Source organism: Pongo abelii, chromosome 16, assembly GCF_028885655.2.
Source record: "Pongo abelii isolate AG06213 chromosome 16, NHGRI_mPonAbe1-v2.0_pri, whole genome shotgun sequence".
NCBI lineage: Eukaryota > Metazoa > Chordata > Mammalia > Primates > Hominidae > Pongo > Pongo abelii.
In genome coordinates, this window is record NC_072001.2 from 87,231,551 (window position 1) to 87,252,173 (window position 20,623).

Here is a 20,623-nt window from a genome sequence, read left to right on the forward strand (position 1 = left end):
TGTGTATATACATGTAGTATATGCATGTATATATACGTGTATATACAGACATATGTATATATATACACACACACACATACACATACTACTTACATAGCTACACATATCAATGGAGTTCTAAAAGAACATTTTCCATGGGATGGAAATACATTTTTAGGCCAGGCGCGGTGGCTCACGCCTGTAATCCCAGCACTTGGGGAGGCCAAGGCAGGCGGAACACCTGAGGTCAGGAGTTCAAGACCAGCCTGGCCAACACAGCAAAACCCCGTCTCTACTAAAAATACAAAAATTAGTTAGGCACAGTGGCGTGTGCCTATAATCCAAGCTACCTGGCAGGCTGAGGCAGGAGAACAGCATGAACCTGGGAGGCAGAGGTTGCAGTGAGCCGAGATCGTGCCACTGCGCTCCAGCCTGGGCAACAAAGCAAGACTCCATCTCCGAAAATAAAAAAAAATTTAAAAAGATAAATTTTAATGGCAGCATAGTATTCTCTAATTTAAGCAGTCCATGTTGTTAGGCTGTTCCAATGTTCCATTATTCATTTCACTGTGATGAACATCCCTGTATAAATCTTTGTGTACACTTTTTATCACTTCCTTAGCAGGTAAGTATTTAAGGATCTTGATATCCATTGACAAACTGCCCTCCAGAAAAGCAACTTATATTCTACCAGCAATATATTATTAAGATGTCTTAGTCATATATTATCTTGATTACATATTGATTTTTTTAAAGCCATGCTTACTGTAACAAATTCAAACCCTCCAGAAGTACATAAAACAGTGAAATTTTCTTGCTCCTTCCCCAAACCTTCTGAGTCATTCTCAGAGGAAAAACATTATGAACAATTTGGCATGCATCCTTCCAGATTAACTTCTTTTTTTAATGTAATTTTTTTCCTAAATATGTAAAATGCTTATAACCTGAAACTACTGCAAAAAATTCTGAATACTCAGGATTAAACTAAAAGTTCAGGATCTATGTGAAGAAATTTATTAAACTTGGAGGAACTTTAGGCAAAAAGATTTAAATAAATGGAGAGAGACATACCATGTTCTTGGGTAGGAAGATTCAAAATTGCAAAGACCACTATTCTCCCCAAAGTAATCTCTAATTTTAAGTAAAATCACAATCAAAATTCCAACGAGTTTTTGTTTTGAACTTGATTCTAAATTTCATCTGGAAGAATAAAGGAGTGAAAATAGTCAGAAAACTTGTGGAGAAGTAATGGGGGAGGTACTTGCCTTACCAGACCCTAAAATGTGCTTCCAAGGTACAGTCATGGGAACGGTATGGAGCCAGCAGCAGAAGCTACTCACAAACCAATGGAGGAGAACAACACAGAAACAGACCAAAGTCAATCTAATGTTTAACTTGAGAAAGTTAAACATTTAGGGAAAATGTTTTTAAAATCAGTGATTGGGACTGCTTAACAATTTGAGGGAAAGGTTCAATTCCTACCACAATCAAAATAAATTCCACCTGGACTAAAGAATTAAATGTTTTAAAAAGCAACATCATAAACATATGAAAAGGAAACATAAGCATATATTGACATAATTTTGGGACTGGAGAATATTGCCAGACATAATACTAAAAGCAGAAGCCATAGGGGAAAAAAATTGATAAACGCGACTTCATAAAAATTAAATATTTCTGAAAGGCAAGAAAACGCAAATAACAAGGAGAGATTATTTGCAACATATGACAGACAATAGAGGATATTATTCTTAATGTGGAAAGGAAATATTCCAAAGAAAAATGGACAAAGACTATGAATAGGCATTTCATAAAATAAGTACAAATGGCTCGTAAACATACAAAATTTCGTTCAATATTCACTCATAATTAAATAAATGAAAATTGGAAGACTGCCATTTTCTCTGTCAAGTAAGCAAAAATGCAAAAGAATGGCATGAGTCTGGGAAACATACACACTCATATTCTGCTGATGGGAGCATCTTTTTTCTTTTTTTTTTGAGACAGAGTCTTACTCTGTCACCCAGGCTGGAGTGCAGTGGCACCATCTCGGCTCATTGCAATCTCCACCTCCCAGGTTCAAGCGATTCTCCTGCCTCAGCCTCCCAGGTAGCTAGGATTACAGGCGCCCACCACCACGCCTAGCTAATTTTTGTATTTTTAGTAGAGACAGGGTTTCAACACATCAGCCAAGCTGGTCTTGAACTCCTGACCTCAAATGATCTGCCACACTCAGCCTCCCAAAGTGCTGAAATTACAGGTGTGAGCCACCACTCCCAGCCTGGGAGCGTCATTTTAAATGTACAACCCATCTAGAGGGTCATTATGTAGTATGAAATTTAGAAATCAGAAAATAATACAGAGGTGAGGAACAATGTATCTCAGATGATTATTGTATTGTTATGTATCAAAATGTAAAATATACATTGCCCTTGACCCAATAATTCCATCCTTAGAAATTTATTCCAAGGAAATAATCTGTCCCATACTCAAAGACATGTGTAAAGGAAAGTTCACTACACTACTGTTCAAAACACCTGAAATTTGGAAATCACGGTATATCCATATAATGGAATACTATGCAGCCATTAAAATTTTGATACTTTTATTATTCACTGAAATAGAAAGATGGTTATTATGTATTAAATGAAAAAGAGACTATTATGCATTATATGCCTATGTCAAAATATCTCATGTAACCCATAAATATATATATCTACTATGCACCCATAAAAATTAAAAATTTTTTAAAAAGATGTTACTGAACTGGTTATGTAGTTTTGGTTAAAAATTTATATTTTTATGTATCAGCATATTTTAAAATCTACAAAGTTATACAGCAAATTGTTACCACTAAGTATCTCTTTTTCTCTTTTTTTTTTTTTTTCCTTTTTGAGACGGAGTCTCGCTCTGTCGTCCAGGCTAGAGTGGAGTGGCACGATCTTGGCTCACTGAAACTTCCGCCTCCCAGGTTCAAGCCATTCTCCTGCCTCAGCCTCCCAAGCAGCTGGGATTACAGGCACGTGCCACCACACCAGACTTTGTGTTTTTAGTATAGACAGGGTTTAGTATTTTTGTATTTTTAGTAGAGACGGGGTTTCACCATGTTGGCCAGACTGGTCTGGAACTCCTAATCTCAAGTGATCTGCCCGCCTCGGCCTCCCAAAGTGCTGGGATTATAGGCGTGAGCCACTGTGCCCAGCCAACCACTAAGCATCTCTAGATGATGGGATTGGGGTAATAATCATTTTTCTCTCTTTGTTTTTCTATGTGTTAACAATGAATATATTATTTGAATAATAAACCACTGAAGGAAAACTTCTGGAAATTTTCAGATGTTATAATTTACAAAAAGTAATTGATAATATGGTCTGTATTTCCTTAAATTTATAATTTAAACATTGCAATCTATATACTTAAATTTTACCTTTTATAAGTCTTTTAAGAGAGTCCAACTGTGTAGTAAGCAGTATTTCTTCGTTTTTTAATATCTCAAATTTAACTTCATATAGTTCTAATTGAATTTCATAAAATTGTATTTCTAATTCATCTACAACATTTGTATTTTTTTCTTGTTCTGGAAGATCTTCCATCTTATTTTCATAGAAAAAATAAAAATAAGTTAAAATAAATTAGTATATTAAAAACAAACTTTAGAAGCATTCTAGCTATTTTCTATTCCTTGTTCAGTACTAAATATAACAAAGCAAATAGGAAAGAAACACTTTTTAATTTCATCTAGTGATGCAAATACTTTATCTCATCCTTGAAACAGAGAAAAACATTTAGGTTCTGAGAAACATAAATGGCAATGAGGTATTATTATGTATTGCATATTGGTGTCCCCCCAAAAATTCGTATGTTGACACTCTAACTCCCAATGTGATGTTATTTGGAGGTGGGTCCTTTGGAAGTAATTAAGTTCAGATTATGTCAAAAGGATAGCACCACCATCATGGGATTAGTGCCTTTATTAGAAGAGAAAGAGAGGGATCACTTTCTTTCTAAACATACACACAGAAGGAAGGCTATATGAGCACTCAGTTAAGAAGGCAGCTGTCTACCAGACAGGAAGAGGATCCTCACCAGACAGTGAATCTGCAGGCACCTTGATCATGGACTTCCCAGCCTCCAGAACTGTGAGAAATACATGTCCGTTGTTTAAGCCTCCCAATCTGTGATATTTAATCTTGTTATAGAAGCCTGAGCCAACTAAAACAGGTGTTTACAGTGTTTTCTGCTTTAAAGTCATAAGATTATAGGAAAAAATTTAAGTGACTATGCAGTGAAGTATCTCTTTGATTATTTTAAAGTTGTACTGAAAACATTGCTGGATTGATTTTCAAGTACAGTACCCATTTCAATACTGAGCTTGGTGTTACTATAAAGTGAATCCTACAATATGGTATTTTGAAACATCTTAACCAAAGGAAAACTTCATGTCTAACCTTCCATAGAAGATGGTGTTGGAATAAGTGAAGAAAAGAAGCTCTTTAACAATGCCTGGAAAGAAAAGTGCTATCTAAAAATAAAAGTGTGCTTTACCACATGGTCTCACTTATAAGTGGGAGCTAAGTAATGTGTATACACAGTGTGGAATAATAGACACTGGAGACTCAGAAGAGTAAGAGGGTGGAAGGGGGGATGAGAAATATTTAATAGGTACAATTACATTATACAGGTGATGATTACACTAAAAGCCCAAACTTTACCACTACACAATATATCCATGGAACAAAACTGCACTTGTATCCTTTGTTTATACAAAATGTTTTAAAAATAAAAGTGTATTTTTAAAACAAAGTTACGTTTATCTTTGTCTTACCTTTCCCTGAATTTCAGCTCTTTTGTGATTTAAACACAACTCTTTCGCTCTCATGAGTTGCAGAGTCTCTCGAGCTAGCATTAGCTTAAGTTTTTCCAACCTGGGAATTGCTGTGGCCCAGGCAGCCTGACCAAATCTCTTTGCATCCTGTTCCATTTCTTTCTGCATTCCTGTTGGATTATAAAAATAATTACACCTCATTAAAAAGGGAAACATTAAAAAGGGAAACATGAGCTAATCCTTTTTTTACTGCCTCCATACTACCTGCAGAACATCCTTTTTAAAAGAAATTTTATTAACTTTTTTATTATTATAAAAATAATACATGTTCCTTGATATAAAATTTTAGGTATTCCATTTTTAAAAAGACAATAAGTCATGATCTCACCTAACTGAGGCAACTGCTTCTTGTATTTTGGCACACTTGCTTCCATATTGTTTCTATGCCTAGCTAGACAGACAGGCTTATATGGATAGTTTGACCAAAAAATCAGGATCATCATTCTGCTTTATATCTTGTTGATTCTGCACAATATATCAGAAACTCTTGCCACTCATAAAAAAAAAAATCAAGAATCATGCTTAACAGCTACGCAGTTTTCTGTTTTATGAATGTACCATAACTTAACAAACTGACAGGCGTTGTTTCCTATTTGGTGTTTTTATCAACAATTATTTAAGACTAAAAAAAAGTCCTTCACCCAGCCCACAAGCCCCTGCATGGTCTGACCCATGCCTGTCTGGCCAGCATTTTCCCTCATACCACATTGTCCTGCACTCTCTGCGATCCAGCCCTGCAGGTTTTCTTTAAGCTCCTATTTGCCAACTTCCCTCAAGGCAGGGGACCTTTGGCAGTGCTATTCCTTCTGCCCGGAACACTCCTCACTTTTTCTTTTCTCTCAACTTCCATTTACCCTTCAGATATTGGGGCAAGCGCCACTTCTCAGAGGCCTTCAGTGACCACCACCCTGATCAAGCCCAATTTCTCTCTCACAGACCCTCAGAGCCCATGTCTCTCTTCTTTGTGCCATTTATTGTCACTGCCATTTTCATGTGCTTCAATGAATAGATAATTAAGATTTCTCTCCCTTCACCAGACTATACAATGTCTCTTAACGCTTGACACTGAATTCTCAGCACCTAGAAAACATAGTGCCTAGTGCATAAGAGGGACTCAAATGGTATTTGAATAAAATGACAATCAATTACATGTATCTTCGTATAGCATTTTTAAAATTATCACCTGCTAATGCTTTTACTGTCTCCTTAAAATAATTCACTGTGGTATCTTGAATAGAGACGACAGCTTCTTCAGCCTGTCTGGTCCATTCTTCAGCTTCTTTCTCCAGGGCAACTACCCTTCGAGGACCTAGGTCATCCTCCTCCAAAGACTTCTACAGACAGAAAGGAAAATTGTCTTAGTAAGAGCTAATAGTTATGTAGAGCCATTAGGAAATTGAAAGGAAATTTGTCACGTGGATTAATTTAACTACACTACTACTCAGTCAATTAAACTTTCATTCATTCAGCAGTCCCTTACTGCATATGAATAAGGCTCTAAGCTGAGCACCACCTGTAAGACAAAAGGACACTCTGGGGCATAAAGGGAAAAAAAAACCCACTTTCATTTCACATGCCTAGAATAACTTTTTCTAGAGAGGAATGTTTTCAACTTATGCTTCTATTAATAATAATACACAATTGTTTAAATGAGTGATCTGTGTTGTCAAGCACTCAGCATAGGGCCTGGAACACAGCACTTAAGTGTTAGCTGTTGTTATCGTTTCTTTTAGGGATATGTAATATAATCACCTAAAAGATAGTATCTGTATCCTCATGCTTATAACATGTACTGGTACTGGACTGAATGTTTGGGTCCCCCCAAAATGCATATGTTGAAGCCTAAATCCCCAGTGTGATGGTATTTGAAGATGCGGCCTTTGGGAGGTAATTAGGTCATGAGGGTGGAACCCTCAAGAATGGGATTAATGCCCTTATAAAAAGAAGAGGAGACACAGGATCTCTGTTTCTCTGCTCCTCACCACGTGAAGACACAGCAAGACAGTCATCTACAAATTAAGAAATGGGCCCTCACAAGACACTGGATCTGTGAGCACCCTGATCTCAGACTACCCAGCCTCCAGAACTGTGAAAAAAAAAGTTTTGTTGTTTATAAGCCACTAATCTATGGTACTTTGTTATAACAGCCTGAACTAAGACATGTACTGCTATGTCATCCAATATGCAATTTTTCTTCTACAAAGCATAAGAAATATGTACAAGTTAGCCGACAAGGAATTACAAATCAAAACCATAACGAGATACCTCTTCACACCCACTAGGATGGCTGTAACCAAAGAGACACACAGTAACAAGTGCTGGTGATAATGTGGACAAACCGGAACCCTCATTTACTGCCTTTGGGAATATAAAATATGCACCCACTTTGGAAAACCGTCTGGCAGTCTTTCAAAAGGTTAAACATTGAGTAATCATAGGACCCAGCAATCCTACTCCTCAGTATGTACACAAGAGCAATGAAAACATATGTCTACACAGAAACCCACATTCATAGCAGAAGTATTGATAATAGCCAAAAAGTGGAAACAACCCAAATGTCCACAACTGATGAATAAAATGCGATATATCCATACAATGAATATTACTCAGCAATAAAAAGAAATGAAATCCTGATATTTGCTCCAACATGGATTAGCCTTGCAAACATTGTGCTGAGTGAAAGGACCACATATTGAATAATGCTGTTGCTATGTCCAGAGCAGGGAAATCCACAGAGACAGAAAGTAGACTGGTGGTTGCCCAGTGTTGGGAGTGACTAATGGGTACAGGGTGTCTTTTGGGGGTGAAAATGTCCTGAAATTACACAGTAATGATCACTGCACAACTTTGAATATACTAAAAATCACTGAATTGTACATTATATATATATATATATATATAAAATCTGTGAATGATATCTTAAAACACCTTTTATGAAAAACAGGCCGGGTGCGGTGGCTCACACCTGTAATCCCAGCACTCTGGGAGGCCGAGACGGGTGGATCACGAGGTCAGGAGATTGAGACCATCCTGGCTAACACGGTGAAACCCTGTCTCTACTAAAAATATTAGCCAGGCACGGTGGCGGGCACCTGTAGTCCCAGCTACTTGGGAGGCTTAGGCAGGAGAATGGCATGAACCTGGGAGGCAGAGCTTGCAGTGCGCTGAGATCGCACCACTGCACTCCAGCCTGGGCGACAGAGCAAGACTCCGTCTCAAAAAAAAGGAAAAATATAGGCCGGGTGTGGTGGCTCATGCCTGTAATCCCAGCACTTTGGGAGCCCAACGCGGGCAGATCACCTGAGGTCGGGAGTTTGAGACCAGCCTGACCAACATGAAGAAACTCCGTCTCTACTAAAAAAATACAAAATTAGCTGGGCGTGGTGGCACATGCCTGTAATCCCAGCTACTCGGGAGGCTGCGGCAAGAGAATTGCTTGAATCCAGGAGGCGGAGGTTGCGATGAGCTGAGACTGCGCCATTGCACTCCAGCCTGGGTAACAAGAGCAAAACTCTAACTCAAAAAAAAAAAAAAAAAAAAGAAGAAAGGAAAAATGTATGCAAGAAGTAGACTTTCCAAATAATAGACTTTCAAAATAATGAACAGAACAACTTTATCCACAGGTTAGAGTGGCATGAGTCTCATCTAAATGTGATACTATTTTTATAATACAATCATCTGGCAGGGGTCATGAGGTTTTATGTGGAAAGATGGCCCAGTGCAGGGGGCAGAAACCAAGAAACCTCTTAGGTGTCTTCTGATTCCCGTTGTTGAGACCCAAAGCAAGCTATTTAACTCCTCTGGACTCTAGATTCATTTGTAACACTGGAATAAGAATGCCTTTTCTGAATGGTGTCACAGGGTTGTCTGATGGCTCAATGAAGCAAGAGCGATAACAGCATTTACTAAAATTTAAGTTACTGAATTACAATCTAGGGTCCTGCTATTTAAATTTTCATCTTATTTTAAGAAATCTGCATAAGTCCTTAGAGGAAAACAAGCTGAAGCAAATAAACATCACATCAAAAACAATTCATCAGGCTGGGCACAGTGGCTCACGCTTGTAATCCCAGCACTTTGGGAGGCTGAGACGGGTGGCTTGCTTGAGGTCAGGAGTTCAAGACCAGCCTGGCCAACATGGTGAAACCCCATCTCTACTAAAAATACAAAAAAAGTTAGCTGGGTGTGGTGGTGCACACCTGTAATCCTAGCTACTACTCAGGATGCTGAGATAGAAGAGTCGCTTGAACCTGGAGGAGGTTGCAGTGAGCCAAGATCATGCCACTGCACTCCAGCCTGGCTGACAAAGGGAGACCTTGTCTTGAAAAAAAAAAAAAATTCATCGCCAGAAAAAACATTTAACTCTTTCAAATCTGTAGGAATCTTTAGCTATTAAGATGACCAACGTAAATGTCTTCATTTTCTATCAATTTTAAATATAAACTCAATATTTACACATAAGGGTGAACTACGCACATGTAATGCTGCGCTTTGGGAGGCCAAGGTGGGCAGACTGCTTGAGCTCAGGAGTTCGAAACCAGCCTGAGCAACATGGCAAAACCTCATCTCTATCAATAAATAAGTAAATAAATAAACATAAGGGTAAACCCAAACAAAGTACAAACAGAGATTGAACATTAAGTGTAAATAAAGAAATAATATATGACAAATAGTAAATCTGATAAAGTAAAAATTAAAAAAAAAACATACCAAAATATCAAGCTTACATAAAGTTGCAACTTCTCGCATAGCCCTAAATGGCTGCAATAAGTACTGGAAGAACATGGTTGCCACGGTAACCAATTCCTGATACGCTTCATCTTCCTCTTGGTAAACGTTCATTAATGCTACCATGGTGTTGGCTTTTCCATGTCCTTGAATAACCTAGAAAGCAAATGTGAATAAAGCTCAAGTCAGGACAGTATATTTAATACATACCCAACAAACAAAACTAAACAAAAGAAACCTTCGTGTTCTCAACTTTTAATACATCAATTTTAAATATTGATTAAATATGAAAATGTTATCATCCTCCATCAAAAATGCCCAATAAAACAAGAATGGTTAAGAAAAGTATGATATATCCATGGCAGAATATTATTACTGTAGTCATTCAGCACTGTGCTTCTGAAGATTGTTTAATAATATGGAGACTTTTGGCCAGGCATGGTAGCTCACACCTGTAATCCCAGCTACTGGGGAGGCTGAGGCAGAGAATCGCTTGAACCTGGGAGGCAGTGGTTCCAGCCTGGGCAATAAGAACGAAAATCCATTTCAAAAAAAAAGGAGACTTTTATAATATTAAATGGAGAGGCAGAGTGCAAAATTTAATCTCAACTATGCGCTAAGTATGCAGCGAAAGGGACCCAAAAGAAGGTCTGAGGTTGTGGGTATTTTTTCATTTCACTTGTCTGACTATAAAGGTTTTGTGAGGCTGTATTCCTTTTTAAAAGCTCATAAGGGCCAGGCGTGGTGGCTCACGCCTGTAATCCCAGCACTTTGGGAGGCTGAGGCGGGTGGATCACGAGGTCAGGAGATCGAGACCATCCTGGCTAACACGGTGAAACCCTGTCTGTACTAAAAATACAAAAGATTAGCCGGGCGTGGTGGCGGGCGCCTGCAGTCCCAGCTACTCCAGAGGCTGAGGCAGGAGAATAGGATGAACCCGGGAGGCGGAGGTTGCAGTGAGCCAAGATGGCGCCACTGCACTCCAGCCTGGGCGACAGTGCAAGACTCCATCTCGAAAAAAATAAAAAAAAAAAGACCTCATAAAACATTACAGAGCTGTCTCCAAGTACTTCAGCATGTTGATTCTCTCAATGCCCCAGGTTAATATTCCCATGAAGCCCTTAGCAGTCAACTCATTTACAGAGCCTCAACTGTGATTCCAGTCTCTGCTGGTTACTGCTTCTAATGCAGGGCAGAAAATAGACTGAACAGTGTATAATCTAGGTGGACTCACTTGGTAGGAAATTATTTTACTCCCATAAGAAGAGAAATAAAATCAAATAATATAGATTTTTTTCAACCAATACATTCTTAAATTCTCCTATTTCCATCCTTCTGCTTAAGGATAAAGTGATCTACTTTCAGCTATAGTTTTTTATCCAGGTAATAATATTATGGGGTGTTTTTTTTTTAAGTGACAGCCTCACTGAACAAAATTAAAACACACACGCAAAGGTAAACTTAAGGCAAGTGATACATTTCAGCCTTATTTCTTAAACTATTCAGAAAAATTCCAGAGTTAAAACATTCAGCTTCATTTTATATATCCTAGCAATACTAGCAATTGGTCTAATTCTAGAATCAATTGCTTTTCTAAATATTAAAATTATATATTTGAACATGTTTTGAATTTAAGCTTCCCCTCCCAACCCCTCATTTTTAAGTTCCAGATAAATATGTGAACTACACTAACGTGAACGGCCAGCTCAACAGTATGAACTACATTCATGCTATAGTATAGTACCCCAGAGTGAACTTAAATTTAGGAAAACTGTAACTTTTCTGATAGTATTTACTGCAGTAAAATACATCATACACATGTTCGATTTTAAGGAGAAACCACCTATCTCTGTGAGAAACCGAGTGTGTAAAAAAACAAGTCTGATACAAAATGATAACATTTTTGAAACTCCCCTGTGGGTTCCTCATATCCAGGTGAAAATGATAAAGCTGAAGATCAAACGCTGACTGGCCTGAAACTTCCCTGTGGTTTCCTCATATTCTAAAGTGAAATCAACACGAGAAGTGGGTGTGTAGATATTTACACATAAAACCCACAGTACAAAAATGACCCCACTAACGAGCTCCTTTTATAAAACCATTTTAATTTAGAAAGCTTATTCTATATTTAGCTTAGGCTGAATTCTTCTCTTCACTTCCCCTTCCTCAGAAGAATGCACAGAAAAAAATAATTCAGGTTAATAACAGCAGTGAGCCGAGACTCCAGCCTGGCTCTCCTTAGTGAACTGTGGGTGTGGATTTAGAAGGCATATTTTCTCCTAAACCCTTCTGTGAACTTGTACTTCCCCCTCCCCTTAGGTTCAGTAAGTTTACCACTCAAATAATTACTCTCTCTCAAACTACCTCTTTCAAGCTTCAAAGGGCACTAATGCGGTTATTCCAAACTGATTAATAAAATTCACCTTCTGCCGGCTTTCCATTTGACCAAGTATATATTACTTAAAACACCCTATCTCCTAAAAGCCATTTCTTCCTCTAAACCATTTCATCCCATTTGCGACGTCCCCTCATACACAGGAATTGCTTACATTTAGTCCGTGTTATTCTTTCCTACATGGATGGGTTGTTTTCAGTTTTGCTTGCAATATTCCTGGCATTTCCTGTTACAACATCCTGCTCTGCCAGCATCTTCAGGGCAAAGGTTGGGGGCCTAGCCCAGCTTCCAGCTCCGAGTACACTAGGCTCTAACTTCGCTTATCCTCTCTGCAGACCCTCCCGCAGCTCCCGCCGGTTTCCCGCAGCGGTCCCGCGCAGGTGAGGGCACTGGGGAGCCCGCGGCCTTCTCCGCCCGCCGGCTCCTCCCCGTCAGCCGTCAGCCAGGGCTCTCGGAGCGTGGGGAGCCTCCCAGAGGGTCCTAGGCCACGGAAGCGCGGACGAACGCCGGCGACCCGGCCTCGCTTACCTGGCGCAGCCGCGCGTCCGCCTCGACCCACCGCGCGCGCAGGGCCCGCTCCCGGAACTCGCGCGGGCTTTCGCAATCGGCCGCGCCGCCCTCAGCCGGGAAGAGTGCGTCGCGCACTGTGGCGCCGCCGCAGCCGTCCGCCGCCGCGCCCAGATAGCGTTCCAGCTGCCTGCACAGCTCCTGCAACGCCGCCTCGCCGGGACCCGCGCGAGTCGGCCACAGCAGCGCCCACAGCCCGAGCCCCAGACCCCAGGCCCCGCCGCCGCCCACGTCCAGCTCCGGCGGCAGCCGCGGGAAGCAGCGCTCCAGAGGCGGCCACAGCGCCGCCAACTGCCGGTGCGCGCCGCGGAGCCCCGCGGCCGAGAGCAGGCCGGCCCAGCTGGGCGGGTACACGGCGGCCTCGGGCTCGGGCTCGGGCTCGGGCTCGGGCCCCAACCTGGCCCCCTCGCGCCGCCGCCGCTGCTGCGCGGTGCGGTCGTGACAAGTCACAGCGAACTTGCCCTCCGCGCCGTTCCAAGCCACCAGGAAGCGCAGCCGGTGCCTCTCGGGCTCGGCGAAGAGGCCCTCCCGGACCGGCACCCAGCCCTCCAGGCTGTCAGGCTGCTCGTCCTCCATGGCTGTCGGCAGCAGCGGCCCTAGGGCTCGGCGAGCGCGGGCCTGGCCTCCTCGCACGGCCTGTCACGAGACAGTCCGAGCCAAAGCATTTTTCGCTGGAATCGAAACCGCGTCAGTGCCCCAGCAGCGCCCTGGCCCCCGGCACTTCTGATTGGCTGGCTGCCGGAGGTGGGGCTTACAAGAGGCATTCGGGGTTGGTTGGGTGATAGACGAGAGGGCCAGCGACAACCAATGAAAAGGTGAGAAGGTCTCCCTCAGGAGTCAATCATCTCGCAACTTGTTCAGGAGTCTGGGAAATACAACTCTTGACTCACCTTTTGCACCCAATACATACGGACGTTGGAAAAATATTTGTTGAATCGGCCAGTTATTGTATTAGTCTCCCACACTAAACTATGAACTTCTTGAGAACAGGGACCAAGCTGATTTTCTTTTCTATCATCAGGGCCCTATTGAGTACATGGTTCCCGCCCTCAAGAATGTCACAAATGTGCTGGGGAGATGAAACATAAACTCGATAGTCATTTATTGAGGGCCTCTAAGTGCCAAGTACTGGGCAAGAAGCCACAAATTTATTTCTGTCAATTCAACAAACTTTTATCGAGTGTCGGCTGTGTGTCAGTATTGAGGGGGTGGAGTAAGAGGGGGAATTCAGGGCACTGCAGCTCCCAACCAGGGTGTTAAAATACAATCTGTGTTCTAACTCTTCACTTTAGAGTCAAGGAAACGGAGGCCCAGGCAAACTTAGGATACACCGACACTCGGGCTCGACATGACCACCTGGCTACTGAAGGCCTGTTTGAGGAGATACCAGGAAATCCAGTTTACGTGTCAGGGTGGAGCTAGATCTGTTCGTGCAACAAGCACCAAGACGGCCCTAGTCTCTGCCTAGGAAGTGTGCAGTGTAGACTGAGAAATACAGTCCATGTCAGCTCCCATCCTGGGAGTGCACTGAGACAGGTTATGGGAATGGGAGGAGGAAAGGAGGGGGATGCCAGGAAGCTGGGATCAGGAGCCCTTTGCCAAAGCAAGGCCTGTGAGGTGTTGATTCGGGAACAAGTGAAAGTGTTTGTGAAGGTTTTGAGCTGGGAAAAGCTGGAATCAGATTTTGTACTTGCTGTTATCCCCAAGGGTAAACAATAAACAAACGAAAAAATCAGGGCGAAGCTAAAGCTCTAGTTAGGGCATCTCTCTGCCTTGAAAATGACCTCAAGAAATCTAGGAACCTCTATGGAATGCAACTTGAAGGTGGAAAGGTGCCTTTGTCTGAAGGTCCCTCCCCTTTTATGCCTGCTGTCGGTGTGAGGGTTGGGGATTGGGCCCTGGGACTCAGTCACTCAGTCTTCTTGGAGAGATAAACTTTTAGTTGAAGTGATTGATTTTCCCCTATTTTTAATATACTATTTTAACTAATATGATTTACTTATGATTTTTAACAGTCTGTTTTAAATATCTTTCTTGTATATTCCTCACATTATATCTTTTTACTATGTGCTTTATACTGTGTTATGTCTATTAGTTTTCTTATCTATTTGGTTTTTCAAGAGGAAACTGTCAATCTTTCTAATTATAAAATTGTCGTCGGTGGCTGGGTGCAGTGGCTCACACCTGTAATCCCAGCACTTTTAGAGGCCGAGGTGGGTGGATCAGTTGAAGTCAGGGGTTCGAGACCAGCCTGGCCAAAATGGCCAAACCCCATCTCTATTAAAAATACAAAAAAAAGAGAGGGGAGGAGCCAAGATGGCCGAATAGGAACAGCTCCGGTCTACAGCTCCCAGCGCGAGCGACGCAGAAGACGGGTGATTTCTGCATTTCCATCTGAGGTACCGTGTTCATCTCACTAGGGAGTGCCAGACAGTGGGCGCAGGTCAGCGGGTGAGCGCACCGTGCGCCAGCCGAAGCAGGGGTGAGGCATTGCCTCACTCGGGAAGCACAAGGGGTCAGGGAGTTCCCCTTCCAGAGGTGACAGACGGCACCTGGAAAATCGGGCCACTCCCACCCGAATACTGTGCTTTTCCGACGGGCTTAGGAAACGCTGCCCCTGGAGAGTATAGCCCGCACCTGGCTCAGAGGGTCCTACGCCCACGGAGTCTCGCTGATTGCTAGCACAGCAGTCTGAGATCAAGCAGCAAGTCGGCAGCGAGGCTGGGGGAGGGGCGCCCGCCATTGCCCAGGCTCGCTTAGGTAAACAAAGCAGCCTGGAAGCTTGAACTGGGTGGAGCCCACCACAGCTCAAGGAGGCCTGCCTGCCTCTGTAGGCTCCACCTCTGGGGGCAGGGCACAGACAAACAAAAAGACAGCAGTAACCTCTGCAGACTTAAATGTCCCTGTCTGACAGCTGTGAGGAGAGCAGTGGTTCTCCCAGCACACAGCTGGAGATCTGAGAACGGGCTGACTGCCTCCTCAAGTGGGTCCCTGACCCCTGACCCCCAAGCAGCCTAACTGGGAGGCACCCCCCAGCAGGGGCAGACTGACACCTCACACGGCCGGCCAGGTACTCCAACAGACCTGCAGCTGAGGGTTCTGTCTGTTAGAAGGAAAACTAACAGAAAGGACATCCACACCAAAAACCCATCTGTACATCACCATCATCAAAGACCAAAAGTAGATAAAACCACAAAGATGGGGAAAAAACAGAGCAGAAAAACTGGAAACTCTAAAAACCAGAGTACCTCTCCTCCTCCAAAGGAACGCAGTTCCTCACCAGCAACGGAACAAAGCTGGACGGAGAATGACTTTGACGAGCTGAGAGAAGAAGGCTTCAGACGATCAAATTACTCCGAGCTACGGGAGGATATTCAATCCAAAGGCAAAGAAGTTGAAAACTTTGAAAAAAATTTAGAAGAATGTATAACTAGAATAACCAATACAGAGAAGTGCTTAAAGGAGCTGATGGAGCTGAAAACCAAGGCTCGAGAACTACGTGAAGAATGCAGAAGCCTCAGGAGCCGATGCGATCAAATGGAAGAAAGGGTATCAGCCCTGGAAGATGAAATGAATGAAATGAAGCGAGAAGGGAAGTTTAGAGAAAAAAGAATAAAAAGAAACGAGCAAAGCCTCCAAGAAATGTGGGACTATGTGAAAAGACCAAATCTACGTCTGATTGGTGTACCTGAAAGTGATGGGGAGAATGGAAACAAGTTGGAAAACACTCTGCAGGATATTATCCAGGAGAACTTCCCCAATCTAGCAAGGCAGGCCAACATTCAGATTCAGGAAATACAGAGAACGCCACAAAGATACTCTTCGAGAAGAGCAACTCCAAGACACATAATTGTCAGATTCACCAAAGTTGAAATGAAGGAAAAAATGTTAAGGGCAGCCAGAGAGAAAGGACGGGTTACCATCAAAGGGAAGCCCATCAGACTAACAGCGGATCTCTCGGCAGAAACCCTACAAGCCAGAAGAGAGTGGGGGCCAATATTCAACATTCTTAAAGAAAAGAATTTTCAACCCAGAATTTCATATCCTGCCAAACTAAGCTTCATAAGTGAAGGAGAAATAAAATACTTTACAGACAAGCAAATGCTGAGAGATTTTGTCACCACCAGGCCTGCCCTAAAAGAGCTCTTGAAGGAAGCGCTAAACATGGAAAGGCACAACCGGTACCAGCCACTGCAAAATCATACCGAAATGTAAAGACCATTGAGACTAGGAAGAGACTGCATCAACTAACGAGCAAAACATCAAGCTAACATCATAATGACAGGATCAAATTCACACATAACAATATTAACTTTAAATGTAAATGGACTAAATGGTCCAATTAAAAGACACAGACTGGCAAATTGGATAAAGACTCAAGACCCATCAGTGTGCTGTATTCAGGAAACCCATCTCACGTGCAGAGACACACATAGGCTCAAAATAAAAGGATGGCGGAAGATCTACCAAGCAAATGGAAAACAAAAAAAGGCAGGGGTTGCAATCCTAGTCTCTGATAAAACAGACTTTAAACCAACAAAGATCAAAAGAGACAAAGAAGGCCATTACATAATGGTAAAGGGATTAATTCAACAAGAAGAGCTAACTATCCTAAATATATATGCACCCAATACAGGAGCACCCAGATTCATAAAGCAAGTCCTGAGTGACCTACAAAGAGACTTAGACTCCCACACATTAATAATGGGAGATTTTAACACCCCACTGTCAACATTAGACAGATCAACGAGACAGAAAGTCAACAAGGATACCCAGGAATTGAACTCAGCTCTGCACCAAGCAGACCTAATAGACATCTACAGAACTCTCCACCCCAAATCAACAGAATATACATTTTTTTCAGCACCACACCACACCTATTCCAAAATTGACCATATCCTTGGAAGTAAAGCTCTCCTCAATAAATGTAAAAGAACAGAAATTGTAACAAACTGTCTCTCAGATCACAGTGCAATCAAGCTAGAACTCAGGATTAAGAATCTCACTCAAAACCGCTCAACTACGTGGAAACTGAACAACCTGCTCCTGAATGACTACTGGGTACATAATGAAATGAAGGCAGAAATAAAGATGTTCTTTGAAACCAACGAGAACCAAGACACAACATACCAGAATCTCTGGGATGCATTCAAAGCAGTGTGTAGAGGGAAATTTATAGCACTAAATGCCCACAAGAGAAAGCAGGAAAGATCCAAAATTGACACCCTAACATCACAATTAAAAGAACTAGAAAAGCAAGAGCAAACACATTCAAAAGCTAGCAGAAGGCAAGAAATAACTAAAATCAGAGCAGAACTGAAGGAAATAGAGACACAAAAAACCCTTCAAAAAATAAATGAATCCAGGAGCTGGTTTTTTGAAAGGATCAACAAAATTGATAGACCGCTAGCAAGATTAATAAAGAAAAAAAGAGAGAAGAATCAAATAGATGCAATAAAAAATGATAAAGGGGATATCACCACTGATCCCACAGAAATACAAACTACCATCAGAGAATATTACAAACACCTCTATGCAAATAAACTAGAAAATCTAGAAGAAATGGATAAATTCCTCAACACATACACCCTCCCAAGACTAAACCAAGAAGAAGTTCAATCTCTGAATAGACCAATAACAGGAGCTGAAATTATGGCAATAATCAATAGCTTACCAACCAAAAAAAGTCCAGGACCAGATGGGTTCACAGCCGAATTCTACCAGAGGTACAAGGAGGAGCTGGTACCATTCCTTCTGAAACTATTCCAATCAATAGAAAAAGAGGGAATCCTCCCTAACTCATTTTATGAGGCCAGCATCATCCTGATACCAAAGCCTGGCAGAGACACAACAAAAAAAGAGAATTTTAGACCAATATCCTTGATGAACATTGATGCAAAAATCCTCAATAAAATACTGGCAAACAGAATCCAGCAGCACATCAAAAAGCTTATCCACCATGATCAAGTGGGCTTCATCCCTGGGATGCAAGGCTGGTTCAATATACGCAAATCAATAAATGTAATCCAGCATATAAACAGAACCAAAGACAAAAACCACATGATTATCTCAATAGATGCAGAAAAGGCCTTTGACAAAATTCAACAACCCTTCATGCTAAAAACTCTCAATAAATTAGGAATTGATGGGACGTATCTCAAAATAATAAGAGCTATTTATGACAAACCCACAGCCAATATCATACTGAATGGGCAAAAACTGAAAGCATTCCCTTTGAAAACTGGCACAAGACAGGGATGCCCTCTCTCACCACTTCTATTCAACATAGTGTTGGAAGTTCTGGCCAGGGCAATTAGGCAGGAGAAGGAAATCAAGGGTATTCAATTAGGAAAAGAGGAAGTCAAATTGTCCCTGTTTGCAGATGACATGATAGTATATCTAGAAAACCCCATTGTCTCAGCCCAAAATCTCCTTAAGCTGATAAGCAACTTCAGCAAAGTCTCAGGATACAAAATCAATGTGCAAAAATCACAAGCATTCTTATACATCAATAACAGACAAACAGAGAGCCAAATCATGAGTGAACTCCCATTCACAATTGCTTCAAAGAGAATAAAATACCTAGGAATCCAACTTACAAGGGATGTGAAAGACCTCTTCAAGGAGAACTACAAACCACTGCTCAAGGAAATAAAAGAGGATACAAACAAATGGAAGAACATTCCATGCTCATGGGTAGGAAGAATCAATATCATGAAAATGGCCATCCTTCCCAAGGTAATTTACAGATTCAATGCCATCCCCATCAAGCTACCAATGACTTTCTTCACAGAATTGGAAAAAACTACTTTAAAGTTCATATGGAACCAAAAAAGAGCCCGCATCGCCAAGTCAATCCTAAGCCAAAAGAACAAAGCTGGAGGCATCACGCTACCTGACTTCAAACTATACTACAAGGCTACAGTAACCAAAACAGCATGGTACTGGTACCAAAACAGAGATATAGATCAATGGAACAGAACAGAGCCCTCAGAAATAATGCCACATATCTACAACCATCTGATCTTTGACAAACCTGAGAAAAACAAGAAATGGGGAAAGGATTCCCTATTTAATAAATGGTGCTGGGAAAACTGGCTAGCCATATGTAGAAAGCTGAAACTGGATCCCTTCCTTACACCTTATACAAAAATCAATTCAAGATGGATTAAAGACTTAAATGTTAGACCTAAAACCATAAAAACCCTAGAAGAAAACCTAGGCAATACCATTCAGGACATAGGCATGGGCAAGGACTTCATGTCTAAAACACCAAAAGCAATGGCAACAAAAGCCAAAATTGACAAATGGGATCTAATTAAACTAAAGAGCTTCTGCACAGCAAAGGAAACTACCATCAGAGTGAACAGGCAACCTACAAAATGGGAGAAAATTTTCGCAACCTACTCATCTGACAAAGGGCTAATATCCAGAATCTACAATGAACTCCAACAAATTTACAAGAAAAAAACAAACAACCCCATCAAAAAGTGGGCGAAGGACATGAACAGACACTTCTCAAAAGAAGACATTTATGCAGCCAAAAGACACATGAAAAAATGCTCACCATCACTGGCCATCAGAGAAATGCAAATCAAAACCACAATGAGATACCATCTCACACCAGTTAGAATGGCGATCATTAAAAAGTCAGGAAACAACAGGTGCTGGAGAGGATGTGGAGAAATAGGAACACTTTTACACTGTTGGTGGGACTGTAAACTAGTTCAACCCTTGTGGAAGTCAGTGTGGCGATTCCTCAGGGATCTAGAACTAGAAATTCCATTCGACCCAGCCATCCCATTACTGGGTATATACCCAAAGGACTATAAATCATGCTGCTATAAAGACACATGCACACGTATGTTTATTGCCGCATTATTCACAATAGCAAAGACTTGGAACCAACCCAAATGTCCAACAATGATAGACTGGATTAAGAAAATGTGGCACATCTACACCATGGAATACTATGCAGCCATAAGAAATGATGAGTTCATGTCCTTTGTAGGGACATGGATGAAATTGGAAATCATCATTCTCAGTAAACTATCGCAAGAACAAAAAAC

General features: G+C 41.6%; 1 protein-coding gene across 2 annotated transcripts in view; it reads right to left on the minus strand.

The window, feature by feature from the left end:
* Window positions 1–14,620, minus strand: part of WHAMM (WASP homolog associated with actin, golgi membranes and microtubules) — a 27,850-nt gene extending 13,230 nt beyond the window's left edge. For both annotated transcript variants that reach the window (XM_063716283.1, XM_054531771.2), the window contains exons 1-5: window positions 12,516–14,620; window positions 9,575–9,748; window positions 6,048–6,198; window positions 4,805–4,974; window positions 3,407–3,572 (exon numbers count right to left, since the gene is read on the minus strand). In XM_063716283.1, the coding sequence (XP_063572353.1) occupies window positions 3,407–3,572; window positions 4,805–4,974; window positions 6,048–6,198; window positions 9,575–9,748; window positions 12,516–13,130 (1,276 nt within the window). In that variant the 5' untranslated portion in view covers window positions 13,131–14,620. The remainder of the gene's footprint in view (window positions 1–3,406; window positions 3,573–4,804; window positions 4,975–6,047; window positions 6,199–9,574; window positions 9,749–12,515) is intronic.
* Window positions 14,621–20,623: the final 6,003 nt, after the last annotated feature.